Source organism: Halichoerus grypus, chromosome 2 (assembly GCF_964656455.1).
Source record: "Halichoerus grypus chromosome 2, mHalGry1.hap1.1, whole genome shotgun sequence".
Lineage (NCBI taxonomy): Eukaryota > Metazoa > Chordata > Mammalia > Carnivora > Phocidae > Halichoerus > Halichoerus grypus.
The window spans coordinates 128042637-128058503 of NC_135713.1; the positions used below are offsets into that span (position 1 = coordinate 128042637).

The window sequence follows — 15867 nt, forward strand, 5'->3', positions numbered from 1 at the left end:
GCTCATGACTTATACGATTTTAACTTCTCAAAACCAATACTAGAAACTTGTAGTCTAAAGCTTATATAGTTCGTATCAAATCGTTTGTAAGTGGGGGAGACAGAGAAGAACCCAATGGCAGGGAAAGTAAAGAAAAACATTAAAAAGAAAAGTAGGTTATCAGTATGTTAGAATGGCATGAAAACTAGGAGGCAAGTGAAAAAGAAAGTATTTCAAAGGCTACACAAGGTACGGCTTTCCCACTTCCCCATTTTCATAGTATTATGCCTCTAACATTTTCTTACCACCTACCAAGATTCTCCTTTTCGAAATAGGTGATGGAGCCACTTTGGTGGGTATCGGAGGGAAGGGGACATAAACTGGAGGCTGATTGTGGTGACAGAAAGTTGATAGATTAGACACAGAAAGCTATTACGTTGTGGTATTTATTTTCACTTGTATATGAACTTCTGGCCTTGAGCTGTTTTTGGCTGATGTCAAGTTGACATCATCTGGCTGATGCCAGAATCAAGACACAAGAATCAAGGCAGGTTCCTATTTCTGTATTTGCAATTCACCCACAAATCTTAGATTCTATTTGGCATATACGCCTACTTCTCCCTACATGGATAAAATACGGAAGTGTGATGTTTGTGGGAATTTAGGGGATGGGAGCTGGGGAAGACCTGATCAGAAAAAGGACAACAGCTCCATAGGAGGCCTGAGTGTAGGGACAGGTTTCCTTTCAGGTGATGCATATTCTCAGTCTTAAGAGTTTCCACTTGAGAGAATTGCTCCCAACAAGTTCTCAATAAATATTTGCTAATTGGTTAACATCACAGATAAGAGCAAGCATTCTAGGAAAAAAAGAGAAAAGCTGCTGCTTCTTTTCTTTTTTTCCTGTTGAAGGCTCTCTTTTTATATAATAGGTCCATTTAAAATAAAATTTTATCCTTCCAATCTTAGACTCACCAATTCCATCAGAATTGATCCTATCATGACTGAAGTTGGTAATGGAGTAGCAAGAATGTCTACCTGTGCATGATGGAGAAGAAAAACTCAATCTCTCAGCTTTTTAAATCAACCTAGAGACAAACACATACCGATTTAATCCGAATGAAATAAAATCCTTCATGGAACAGAACTCTAAATACGGCATAGCCCTTGGCAGCTTCCGACATGAGAAAGGAAGAGGGAAACAGACAACTGGACGTCAAATTGAAGGCAACTATCCTAGCAAATCCGGGCATCTCTGCCAGCGCCAGGTGGTTTGCAGCTTGCTGCAGATGTGACTCTGCCGCCACCCGGGGGCATGAATCACGGAAGTCTCCTCGTCCCCACCATCTGTCAAAGCAAGGCTGGCAGTGCTTCTGGTGCCTGAGCGAGGCTGCGGGCATCTTTTCCTGCCTCTACTGCTTCTACTGTTCAACGCCTTTCGATCTAGAAGGCGTCTGGACTCAGCACGTACTGTAGGTTCGACAGTGGTTAGGATGCTAATAAACGTGGAGATGGGGAAAGTAGACAAGCCAGCAGCACTACGTAGTGGTAACAGATACCTTTATTGTCCCTTAGGACACCGTGTTGCCCATTTGCCTTGTAATATCCATAATCACAGGCTACTTCCTGAAGACGGATGCCTTCAGTAAACAAGCACAAAGGAGAGCTCCAGCACACAATTCCCCAGATGATCAGCAGTCCCCTCTTAGGGATATCGCTAGGGTAGGAACACAGGTTCCCATGACTTGCAGGAGACTTGCTGTGAATCAGAAAGCAGCACGTGGTAGGGAGAGAAAGGTAGCTCAGCCACAGAATTCAAGCATGTGGATGCCTTCCCTCTCCTATACAAATCTCACCATGGGGCGCCTGGGTGGCTCAGTCGTTAAGCGTCTGCCTTCAGCTCAGGTCATGATCCCAGGGTCCTGGGATCGAGCCCCACATCGGGCTCCATGCTCCACAGGAAGCCTGCTTCTCCCTCTCTCACTCCCACTGCTTGTGTTCCCTCTCTCACTGTGTCTGTCTCTGTCAAATAAATAAATAAAATCTTTAAAAAAAAAATAAATAAATAAATCTCACCATGGCCAAGAGAGCGCTACAGCTATTTTACTGGCTCTTTGAGGCTCATCTTGGTATATTTTACCTGCTTAAAAATAGTTTCTGTTGGGTGGAGAGAGGGAAGACACCAGTCTCTTTCTAGGTCCAAGTCTAGCTTAGGCCATCCCCCCTCCAGGACAAGGCAGTCCTAGGTGAGAGCTCCCCATGCCTGGAGGCAAGACAAGCCTCTCATCTGGGCTATCCAAGCCATTAGAAAGGATCCTCATCTTCTGCATCCCCCTCCTGGAAGAAGGAAGTTCCCAGGCCTAATCTGAAAAGGGAACCATGTGAAACCAGAGCACCCCAGAAACGGGACTGCTGACTGGAGATGGGCTGCAGATTTCTTATGTTAAAAAGAGTGGGACTTTATAGTTTACCTTTCCAGTGAGCATTTATTCTCTTGGTTGGACCAGCAGTCCACACACTTGGGTATTTTATTCCTACAGTTGCCCATCTATCACTAGGCACAATGGGTTCAACTCTTAGATTCAGAAATAGCTCTGACAAAGCTGCTTTATGCCAAGTCTGCATGCGTCAAATGACATAAATAGTCAAGCAACTGCATGGTGGTACTCATTGTGGACAGCTTCTGTACTCAGCTGGCTGAAGCCACAAAGATAAGGGCTGCTGCTGGCATCAGGAACGCTGAGCATGTATTTTCTGCTGGCAGATGTCCGGTGACTTGTGAGCAGGCAGATAGAAGAAACCCTTCCCCAACACACTGCCACTCAGAAGGAGCTAGCAAAGTGATGCAAGACCGATTAAAAGCCTGAAGAGGCTCTAACTGAGCAAAACATCAGCAAACTTAGCACGGCCCAGAACGGGCATACAGCAGAAGTAAGCTGAACGGTGGTGGGTCATACATGTTCACGGGGTCAGCTAGACCTTTGCCCATTGTCTTCTACAACACCCCAACAACAAAGAAGCCTTGGGTTACAGTGGAAAGGCAGGTGCTCCCGATTTGGACAACAGTTAACTGAAATCTCAACTACGGCATGCTGAGTGTGAACTCAGGACATGTTACTTCATCGTTCATGGCCTCAGTTTCCATATCTGTTGAATGAAGAAAAGGATATCAACATTCTGAGAGCTGTTGTGAGGATTACATTTAAAAGGACAATGCAAGTAAAATGCACAGGATGGTAGTGAGCGGACAGAAGCATGGTCAATAAGATGGAATTATTACTGGAGTGACACTTAAACAGAACACCCACAGGCATCCAAAAAAGCTAATGGCAGGAAGATACGTCTATGATGCTTCAGGTTGCATTCATGTTGTGCTGCCCTTCAACCTTACAGGGATTTTAAATAATAGACATTGCACAGACAGGAAAACACTCTTAATTTCACTAGTATAATTCCAATAAAGTTTCAGTCAGGAAATACTGCAGTGCCTGAAAAAAAAAATGATAGGAAAGCTTAATGCAAAATTACAAATTTGTACAAGTTGTACAAAATACAACTTAAATGAACTTACATTAATTTTAGGACAGTATGCAGGTATGTAATTAAGTTCAGATGAGCTCTCTGCATTTCCTTGTTTCATTAGTATAATTTCACGAGTATTACAGAGAATGCCACTTCATCCCTGGGTAGTTGCCTCAAGACTCGGGCTGTTTTTCAGCTGTCTTAAGTTAAAGAAAAGAGCAGCCCCTGATTTCTTTTCTTCATTAATGAAATCATTAATAATTCTTAGTTTGTAATAGCTCTTCCCAAATGACTATCTTTACTGCATGTTAATATATTTACTGTTCAGGAAAAAAAAAGCTGTTAAAAGAGGTAAGCCACATAATGTAGGAAAAATAAGCTATTAAAGCAAAGGTTTACGAAGGCCAAGAAAATAGGAGAGCAGAGATCAATTCTGAATTGTTGGCCCTGTCAAGATTTTTAACGTCTCAAAGTGCCATCAATTCCTTTCTAATGAGTCTGACATCAAGATTATATGTTATAGTCAAGGACAGTGCCATCACGTTTGTCACAACATTAAGCAATGGTATTTTTTTTTGAGGGTCCCCAAATGTCCTCACCAAAAGAGACTGTTACCCTGTATAAAACCCATCACTAAGGCAAATGCCGTATGGCTTCCTGGCAATCAGTTCCAAATAATGGTGGCGATTTCCGACAACAGCTTTCAAATCAACTTTGAAGCAAACTTTAGTCCTATTGTGTCAAAAAAGAAAATCAAAGTGCAGAACAGTATGTACAGTCTGCTACATTTTATGAAAACCCAAATTAACCCAAATTAAAGGCAGTTTCTGACCTGTTCTTACTTCGGTTTGATCACAAAGCTGAAGAGATTGAGGAAGAATGCTTCTCCTGGAATGTAAATTATTGAATAAAGAAACCATTCATTTTTTAATCAGTTGTGAAGGCCAGGATTTAAAGCATAATAATACAAACAGTATGCCCATAATCCCTTATTAACTTTTCCAGTCTATGTAGCAAGCACATTTTGGTGAGTATGACCCCTAAGAAATACATCAGGTATGGCTGAAAGGAAACAACACCACCTCTTCAGGGTTTTTGAAAAAGATTACTGTTATACCTGTGTTTTATTATAAATAACCAGGTTCTGTCATATTTTATCTTCTTGCCAGCAAATGAAGGACATTGTTTCATAAAGCTTCTAAAATGTACATGAATATTTAATTAAATCATATTTCCTTGAGAAAATAAAGTTCATTCTCATTTATAGCAGACAGTTGTGAGGAGTACATAATTGTCAGAAGACCAGGGTAGCCAGTACCGGTTGCTTGTGGAACAAAACTCCTCAATTTTTAAAACTTTTTTGAAAAAATAAACATACAATCGTAAGTGTTCATTTACTTTAAAAATTCTAAAGATGAAGAAAATTATTGTCTATATATTTAAGTCCTTGTATAAATTACAAAACTCAAGTTTATGTTACAGAGTCCCTTCCCCATAGGAAGCATAAAGCACTTTTGTGGTACCTTTCACCAGTAAATATTTGTATCACATTGAATGTAACAAACAAAATAAAAGTCGATATTGCATCTTTAAGCCTCAAGAGAACATTCTTCTAAGCTGTCTCTCATGATGAATGAGTTTCAAAAGTCATTTGATTGCCACGATTTAACTCAATCTCAAATAAAGATATATAAAAGTAATACATAATTGACTTCAGTAGAAATCTGAAATATCAGTGAACTGCAGACTCTTCTTGCTTGAGGTCAACAAACACCCTTTGGAAGACAACCAAGAGTAGTTTAAGACCAGGATAACAAAATAAAATTATAACAATAATAATTATAATAATAAAAATAACAATAATAAAATAAAAATAACAACAACCAACAATGAGGTAAACTCCCCTTTAAAAAGGCAATATGTGTTGCCTGGACTGTCAGGAGAGAGTTCGATTGTACCTGACACCCAAATGTTTTTCCAACCAGAGTTCAGCCAGTTGCATGGTTGAGGCAAAAGTACTTGCCTTGGATCCTAAGCACATCTTATACTGCTTAGGATCCAAGTTAGGGTCACAATGAACTGCATGGAAAATATGCACCACTCCCACTTCTTGGCTTCTGAAAGGCCTTAAGCCAGATAGAATAACTTTATTGTAGAGATCTACATCTTCCAGTCCCCAGCCTTGTATTGAGGTATCAAATCCCCCTGCACCCAGAAGATCACTTTTATAAATACAGGTAATTCCATATCCATAGTCTCTCCAAAATCCAGTCTTCTTTGAGAAGACAAAGTCATCATCAGTGGGAGGATTTTCCCCATTGGTTACCTTTGGGTCATACTGGCTAAAGATGATGGGGTAGTACACCTGTTGTCCCTGAATTGTATTGTCTCTACACCGTTGGAGAAAGTCTCCTCTGAAGATCAAGTCAACATCACAAAATAGCAGCAAAGTATCATTGTCAAACTGGGAAGAAGCCACTTCAAGACCGAGACCTCTGGAGAACTCTCCCTTCATGGGGATCAAGGTAATTTCTGCTTTAGGGTAGTTGTTCTGATACTCTCTTATCAGCTCAATATGCTTGTTGGAATCTTGGCCAGAATCCCTACTGAAAAGGGTGATGACCAGCTTTACATTCTGCTTTGGAATAAGACAAGTTTTTTCAAAGTTGTCCATGAATCTCAAGAAAATGTCATACCTTCCAATGAGAGGAACAAGAATGTGTATTTTCTTTTCATTGTGCCCTCCCATTTCTTTGGCACCTTGAAAAGAAGATAGTATCTTTAAAGAATTAGATATAAAGGAGAATGACTGAGTGTCACTGTTAATACTCTCCACAAGGCTGTTGACGTCTAGCTCTTCAGTTTCTCTGAAGAAAGGCTTGCTGAACAACTGCTGAAGATAAGCATGACGTCTCACTGGCACAGTCAGTTTCCTCCCCTTGTGTCTCTTATACAAGAGGAGTAAATCCAAAATGTATTCCACCCCATGCATGGGATCAACCCTGCGGTAGCCATACTGAATTTCCTTGAAGTCAATGAGCCGTCCCCTACTCTTGGCGTTTTCATTGATCATCTCCATCACCTGTAGCACGGTGTCATCCAGTGCCGTTCTCAGGATGCTGTTGATGTTCTGTCGAGGAGGCTGGTTCTCAGATGCTGAGTAAAGGAGTTTCCCCGTCAGGAACTCCCATTCTATCACTTCATCTCTCTCCCGAGGCTGGAAGTGGTTGAAAGAAGGCATTACTCCCAGCTGCTGGTCCTCTTTACTCACTTCGCTGTTACTGAGCTTGCTCATCAAAGCACTCTCCCGGTGGAGCTGGATGGTGCGGTAGCGAAGTTCAGAAATTTTGCGGCTGAGCATGTAATTATGAAGCCTGTATTGGTAGGCAGGCCTTTTGTTGGGGTGAAGTGTTATGGCTGCATGGATTTTGCTATTGTGAAGGTCTTGGATATAACCCTTCCGATTATGTTCATAATTTTCATGGAACAGTTGTTGCATCTGAAAAGTGAAAGAAATCAAGATTTTAGAATAAATTTAAAAAGAAAGAAAGAAAGCAATAAATGAAAACATTTAAATTATTTAATAGGAATTAGTTATATGGTATTTCCTAACAAAAGTCGACTTGTAAAATTTATATTTAAGCAAAATTAAAATTGTTTTTTTTAAAAAAGATTTTGTTTCTTATTTGATAGAGAGAGAGAGTGCAAGTGAGCAGGAGCAGGCAGAGCAGCAGGCAGAGGGAGAGGGAGAAGCAGGCTCCCCGCTGAGCAGAGAGCCTGACATGGGGCTGGATCCCAGGACCCCAAGATCGTGACCTGAGCTGAAGGCAGATGCTTAACCGACTGAGCCACCCAGGCAACCCTGAAAATAGTTTCAAAATGTCAGATTCATATGCTCAAATAATGCAAATTAACCTCCTGTTATATACAAACACTGCACACTAACCTCCAGTTATGTATTTTGAAATAAAAAATCTTTGCCTCTCTATTCCTTTTGAAATTGACCCAAAATATCAATGAAAATAAGAATTGAATATACCCAAAACCCCATAAGGGATCATTGTGAAGGAGGGGCAGGGTGGATAGAGCATGGGTTTCCCAAAATAGAGGGTTCACCCTGAGGAGTAAATCCCATGCCATGTTGCTTGGAATGGCAATACCAGACCCGGAGAAGATGTAAGTTTTATTAAGCATTCTGACATAACATCTTTACAGAGTAAGTTCTTGTTAACGTAAGGTGTGACAGAAATTATACTGATCTACACTACTGATCTAAAGGATCATGTCCAAAATTAGACATGCTTGACATCCTTATGAGCCAGAAAGTTGGACTACTAGTCTAGAACAAGTTCACTACTTTAGGTAGAAACAAAATGAGGAAAAACGTAAAGTTATAAGATCACACTTCAAATTGCCAGCTGACTCTTCCTTCTCTGTCAGTAAAGAAACCTCCACCACACCTATTCAAGAGAAGTACCAATGGAGAAGGAAAAGAAAAAGGAGGCAGAGGAAGAAGAGAAGGAGAACTACCAGCAGCAGTAGCAACATGAGATATCTGTAGGTATACTGATGAATAAGGAGGAAAAGAATATTGCAAATTTAAGAATATATATCCAAAGCAAGTAAAAATGACAAATCAAATAAAGAAAATACAATCTTCATAAAACAAGAACTCAAGGAGTAGATACATGAGCTTGAAGAGAAATAAAACCAAAGATGGTTACATTATAAGAACCAAGAAATAGACTTGTGGAAAACACAGGAGGAAGAGACTTGACAAAATTTCGCAAAATAATGGAAACATAAAAGAGAGGTTAAAAGTTTGGAGATATAGAGGTGCCTGGGTGGCTCATTCAGTTAAGCATCTGAATCTTGATTTCGGCTCAGGTCATGATCTCAATGTTGTGAGATCAAGCCCTGTGTTGGGCTCCCCACTCAGTGGGCAGTCTGCTTGAGATTCTCTCTCTCCTTCGCCCTCTGCTCCCCCTGCCCTGTGCGCGCTCTCTCTCTCTCAAAATAAATAAATCTTTAAAAAAAGTTTGCAAATACAAATCTTTGTGTGTGTGTGTATATATATATATATATATATACACACACATACACATATATAAATATATATATTTATATGCATTCAAAAGCTTGAATATATATTCAATACACATGGACATATATTAAAGAAGGTAAGATTACATATGTAAAATATATCTGAGGGCCATATTTCCCTTATAATAAAGGCAGATATATATCTATGTGCAATGTGGCCAAGAGAAAAAAGAGCAAAATAAATAAACAAAACCCAATTTGGCTGCAAGTAGGAAAAGAATGAATCTTGTCACATTTTCCATAGCAGCAACAATGCTGAAAAACAGTAGAATACAGCCAAGGAACACCCCAAGGAAGAAAATCAATGACTAATTATTTTATATTCAATGAAGCTACAGCCTAGGTTTATCCCAACCAAGCCAGAGCTCACTTTTTACTGTAAAAAATAACTAGTTTCTAACATGTAAGAACTTATGGCAGAATAGTGGTGATAAATTCTCTGCCACTCCTCCCATCAAGAGATGGGCTCTGTGCCCCTTTCTCTTTTTTTTTAAATTATTATGTTATGTTAACCACCATACATTATATCATTAGTTTTTGATGTAGTGTTCCATGATTCATTGTTTGAGTATAACACACAGTGCTCCATGCAGAATGTGCCCTCTTTTATACCCATCACCAGGCTAACCCATTCTCCCACCCCTCTCCCCTCTAGAACCCTCAGTTTGTTTTTCAGAGTCCACAGTCTCTCATGGTTCGTCTTCCCCTCCGATTTCCCCCCTTTCATTCTTCCCCTCCTGCTATCTTCTTCTTCTTCTTCTTTTTTTTTTTTTAAACATATCATGTATTGTTTGTTTCAGAGGTACAGGTCTGTGATTCAACAGTCTTACACAATTCACAGAGCTCACCATAGCACATACCCTCCCCAATGTCTATCACCCAGCCACCCCATCCCTCCCACCCCCCACCACTCCAGCAACCCTCAGTTTGTTTCCTGAGATTAAGAATTCCTCATATCAGTGAGGTCATATGATACATGTCTTTCTCTGATTGACTTATTTCGCTCATATGCCCCTTTCTCTTGAATCTGAGTGATTCTGTCACTACTTTAACTAAGAGACCACACTAGAAATGACACTGTGCCAGTTTCCAGATTGGCAGCTTCCACTTCTTGTCTTTGGAACACCCACTCTACAGAAGCCAGCTGGGAAGTAACAAGTCTGAGTTAGGTTTCCTTGTTTTGGGCCAGGATCTTCAGGAAAATGTGGTATAGCACAACCTTGTTCCAACCCCAGACTCAGTGAAGAAGTCATCAATATCTTTCTTTAGGACACTAAGTTCCTTTTTATTTCTAATTTGCTAAGAGTTTTATCATGAATGACATTTCAAGTTAATCAAAGGGTTTTTTTCCTGCATCCATTGAGAAGGTTATGTGATACTTTTTTTTTCCCCGTTATGGTGAATTACTAATGTATTTCCAATATTAAACAATCATTGTATTCCCTGACTAAACCCATCATGATCCTGATATTATGTCCTCTTTATATATGGCTAGATTATATTTGCAAATGTTTGTTTAAAATATACTGTAAAAAAAATTCTTCTCAATTTGATGTATAGGTTCAAATGCAATTCAATACAAATCCCACTCTTTATTAAAAAGAATATGTTGCTTTTGATATTAACAGGCTGATTCTAAAATTTATATAGAAATGAAAAGTCAAGGATATTCAAGACAATGTTAAAAAAAGATACACCACAGATTTAAAAAGTTATAGAAATTTAGATAGTATAATATTGATACAAGGATAAACAAATAAAACAAAGGACCAAAATAATCCACAAATAAACCTACACATGACTTATGACATCACTCGATTTATGACAAATAAGACACTGGGGAGTGGAGAAAGGGTGGATCTTTCCCATCAATAATGCAAGGTCAGTTGGTATTCATGTGGAAAAAAGTAAAAACTGACCCCCTACATTCCCCCTGCCAAATCTATCCCAGATGGATTGTTGATATAAATATAAAAGGTACAAAAATAAAATAAGCTTTCTAAAAGTTAACATAAAAAATATCTGCATGACTTTTGGTTAGGTACAGAATTCTTAAATATGACACAAGATACCAACCATAAAATCAGATTAATGAATTGGACTACGTTAAAATTAATAACTGTTCCTCAAAAACAACATTAAAAGATTATAAAAGATAAACTACAGAGTGGGAGAAGATATTTTTACCAGATCTTACCAAAAAGGACTAATACCGAGAATATGTAATGAACCTAGACAAATTAGTGAGGAAGAAGGACAAACCAGCTGAAAATGGGGGAAACAAAACAAAACAAAACAAAAAAACCTGAATGGGGACGTTGCAAAAGAGAATATGCAAATGCCCAATAAACATACAAAAACATTCTGTAGGTCATTCCTCATCAGGGTGATGCAATTTAAAGTCATAATGTGATAACATTACAGACCTGCAAGAATGCTAAAACTAAACAGACTGATAATACATTGCCAGAATTTGGAACTCTCACACATGGGTGATGAGGATGGAACTTGGTTCAACCACTGAGGAAAATTTATTGACTAAAATGAACATATACATTCCCTATAACTCAGTATTTTCTACTCTTAGATATATACCCAATATAAATATATTCATACATATACCTAAAAATATATATAAGAGTTTTCATCGCAGCATTATTCAAAATACACCCAACTGAAGGCAACCCAAATTTGTATCAAGAGTAGCATAGATAAATAAATGTCCTATATTCATATAATGATAATACATCAGTTAAAATAAATGAAATATTACAACAATGTGGAGAAATCTCACAATGAAACAAGACGTATACAAAAGAATACATTTTGTTTGATTCTATTTACATGGAGTTCAGAAACAGGTAAAGCTAACCTATGCTATTAGCTGTTAGAATAGTAATAAAAATTCAAATAAGTGGGTGGAGAGCTCTAGAGTGCTGTTAATATTCTATTTGTTGATGTAGGTCATGGTGACATGCATGTATTCGATTTGTTAACATTCATCGAGCTGTTACTTAAGATATGTTTGTTTATTATACTCCAATTATTAAGATTTGGTTTTGAAATTGTGATAAATATGTATGTAGAGTTAGGTAGGTTTTTCTGATATGTATGTACATAAACAAGTGTGGACATGTGGATGGAGAGGTGGGGGGGGAAGAGAGAGACGGCGGGGGGGGGGAAGGAGATAAATCCCAGAAGTTTAACTAGAGAAGGTGACCTAAAAGGAGTAAGACCAGTACTACTGCAGATTCTTTATCTCCGGTATTTCATCTGAGATACTCAGATTTTCAAATCAGTATCAGAAGAATATAACAACAGATATTTAGAAGAGGATTTTGGACTTGATTCAAAACAGAAGTTCAACTGCATCCAATATTTTTTTTCTCAAAACACATGCTGACTTTTATTTAAAATTCTGTTTAATGATAAATCAAATTAAATTCATAATTTGCAGTAGGTCGTTATATCTCCCTTTTTGTGGTATTATCATTTATTACTGAAATTGCGTTCAGTATTTTACATTATATAATTTTCCACAGATTTTTATTTCTTTTTATGCAAGAAGGTAAAAAAATAGATTTCTGATCACATATGAGCTATTAATTATACCACCTGTAAAAGGTATTGGCTATATGAAACTATTCTTTTTTTTTTTTAAGATTTTATTTATTTGAGAGAGAGAGAGAAAGCACAAGCAGGGGGGAAGAGGAGAAGCAGGCTCCCCACTGAGCTGGGAGCCCGACGACATGGAGCTCAATTCCAGGACCCTGGTCAGATCATGACCTGAGTCGAAGGTAGATGCTTCACTGACTGAGCTCCCCAAAACTATTCTTTCTTTAGGCATGCTTTACAGGACTAAGAAAAAGGGGGGCAATGCTAGAAACAATGCTCAGAGGAAACTCTCTTTTAGTGCTATTAAAGTGATTAATACTGCATAATTTGATAAATTTAATATTACAAATAGACAAAGACAGTGATGGGGCAATCCTTGAAAACAGTGTATTCATACACATTCTAGGAAGTACAGTAATGATGAAAACGTCTTGAATTTATCATGTTTTCCATGAAGAAGCATAGAACATATCCAAATTTCCTATTTTTAAACGTAGGGAGGTCCAAGCTATACAGCATAAATGTGAGAATGTTTAAGAGCCTGGCTATGAAGTCAGCCAGATCTGGATTTGAGTACTGGTTCCACCATTTCTAAGCCATTTCCTAGCCAATCTGTCTAAGTCTCAGTCTCCTTATCTATAAAAGGAAAGGTGTCAACTACCACAATGTATATTAAAATGTTGCTCTATAAGAAAAATATATATACAATGCTAAACATTGTGTCTGGCACATAGAAAACACTCAGTAAATGATAACTGTGTATAAGTAACAGTTCGAGGATTTGCCAATCTCCTCCGGAGGCTGTTCTTGTTAGCTAGTTTTCAGAGAAGGAGGATGGCACCCTTTCCTTGGCTTGCTTCATCTTTGCTTATCTCTGGAAATGCTTGGAAACAGTTACAATTGGCTACACACACTCAAGTGCTTTAATGTATCAAACATGCCATTGAGGCATCTTCTCCTAACAAGAGAGCTCAACATTTTACTCTAAGAAAGATAAATTATTAAGTGATTTAACCAAGGGACAAGTGAGATATAAGACATCACAACTATAGCTAGAACAAGTAGCCAGTTTTTGTGACTTGTCACACTAAATTTTGAATGTAGCAAAATTGTTTTAAAAAAAAAGTGTAAAATTTACTTTTAAAATTATATGAGCTTGTTTGAAATAATTCAGGACCTCTAATATAGGTGGACTTCTTCTTTACAGAACTTTCAATTGATTTCATGCTCCTTCCAGAGATTTACACTGGAAGGGGAAAATCATTTCACACCAACAAAATCATGGCAGCAATTAACATCAGTGTGTCCTGACAGACCCTAGTGCTTCAACTGTTTCCACCCAAATCTCACTCCCTGGTAAGAAAATTACCTGAGAGGCTACAGAAAAATCTATTATAAAAAGCAGAGAGCAGAACAGATGCCAAGAAATAGTGGTACATTGTTATTAGTCTTCTACTATATTAAACTTCCATTTCTCCCTTAGATTTATTAGTAATGAAAACAAAACACAGATAACTTCTGGAATGATCACAGTTATGTCAATAAAGGACTTCCATTTCAGCAATGAAATCTTCAAAGAAACAGTAAGGGGTTGACTGCAAACAGGCACAAAGTAACTTTTGGGGCAATGCAAAGTTCTGAAAACTAGATTTGTTAATTGTACAACTGTATAAATCTACTAAATATTACTAAACTGTACATTTACAGGGGAGACTTTTGTAGAATGTAAATTATACCTCAATAAGGCAATTTTTAAAAGACACAGGGAATGCTAAAAATAATATACAGCAAACTCCATCTTTAAAAACGAAAAGACCGGAATAATACATAGTCACCGAAATATGTGTATATTTTCCAAAAGCTGATAAGGTTGAGGTGGGTCATCTGGAAACAAGTGGGGACAAAAGGCCAAGCAGAGCAATGTCAGGGGCAGAAGGGCCCAAAGGACAGAAGATCTCAGAAATAACCAGGAAGAACACACAACCTGACAACGTAGGGTATAAAACCTATTCTGCGTAGACAACTATGGGTGTAGGAGCTGAGGTGACCTCGGGGGGGGGGGGCAAATAAACTCTGATGGAAATGTTCTGTTTCAGAGAAGAAGAGGCAGAGATACAGAACTCAAAGAATTAAGTAGTTAAGCCTTGTTTTCATAAGGCAGGTTTAACGTGAGGCAGCAGAGAGGACCAAAGCCTTTTCTTTGTTGAAATCAGCACGCCTAGAACTGTGACAAACATCTCTGCTAAAATAAATCTGTGGTGAAGAGCTTGTCCAGGGAAAAGTAATTTTTCCAGCCAGGGATAAGTATGTTTTCTAAAAAAAGGAACACAGTACACATTAACACGAAGTTTCTATAAGAAAAAGAGACCACATGAAAAACTAGCCTCTGCCCTCCCCCTCCAACCCCACCAAAAAACAGAAGACATGGAACTGAGGGCAACATTTAAGCAAGTGTTTCAAAAACATAAGAAGCACTTTCCTCTATCTTTGAAGACAACAAAGTAGAAATAAAATATCTCAAAGATGTGATGGGGAGATGAAATGTCAGTTCACAGAACTAAAAAAGAAAGAAAGCATAACAAATAAACTATCACAGACATGAAAACAAAATCAGAAGGAAAGGAAAAGAAGAGACATCATGGAAAGCTCAGTAAGGGATAGAAAAGATGGGAAGTAGGAAAGCTTAGGGACACCTGGCTGGTTTAGTCGGTGGGGTGTGCAACTCTTGATCTCAGGGTTTTGAGTTCGAGCTCCATGATGGGTGTAGAGATTACTTAAAAAAAAAAAAAAAAATCTCAAAAAAAAAAAAAAGAAAGGAAAGCTTAAAAAAGTGGAATAGAGAGGCGCCTTGGTGGCTCAGTCAGTTAAGCGTCCAACTCTTGATTTTAGCTTAGGTCATGATCTCAGGGTCATGGGATTGAGCCCTGTGTGGGGCTCTGTCCTCAGTGGGGAGCCTGTCTGAGATTCTCTCTCTCCCTCTGTCCCTCCCCCAGCTTGCACTCTCCCCCTCCTCTCTCTCTCTCCTTCTCTCAAATGAATATTTTTTTAAAAAATGGAATAGAAATAAAGAGTTACAAAGGATTAGAAAAATTACTTAGAAGAGTACCTGGTGTATAGTAACTGCTGTTTATCAATAAGGGTCATAATAATAGGTATTATTATTATTGTACTCATTTGTTTTTACTATTATTAGTATTGAATAAGTGAGCAATTGAGGATGGTCTTAAGTTTTCCTTAAAAAATAATTCAAATATGCTCAGTGTAGCCATCATTTGACCTCAGATTATCATCTAAAAACTAAAAAGCTGAATTGTCTTCAAGACGTCTCTGTTGAAACAAAGGAGAAATTAGAGGCCATGCCATTATTGAAAACCTGTTCATGAACATTTTTCATGTTCTCTATTAAGAAAATGGTTGCATTAATTTTTCTCTATTAAGGAGAAAATTCCTTACTTTATTTGTCTAAAGAAGCTATTTCAATTTAGTACAAGTTCTTTTGTTCTCCTTAAGCCACTCTATTTATTGTTAAAAGAAAGGATCTTCTAACTTAGAAAACTCTCTTTGAATCTCTTCCTACAAATGAGATTAAGGAGGATTTATAGAAAAAAGACATTCCTGTTCTAGGAAGTACAGACTCTGCAAATTAGAATA

The 15867-nt window shown here is 38.1% G+C and overlaps 1 protein-coding gene across 1 annotated transcript in view; it reads right to left on the bottom strand.

The window, feature by feature from the left end:
- Positions 1-1519: 1519 nt before the first annotated feature.
- Positions 1520-15867, bottom strand: part of CHSY3 (chondroitin sulfate synthase 3) — a 306175-nt gene continuing 291827 nt past the window's right edge. The window contains exon 3 of the mRNA XM_078067552.1: positions 1520-6997. Coding sequence (XP_077923678.1) covers positions 5435-6997 — 1563 coding nt within the window. The 3' untranslated portion in view covers positions 1520-5434. The remainder of the gene's footprint in view (positions 6998-15867) is intronic.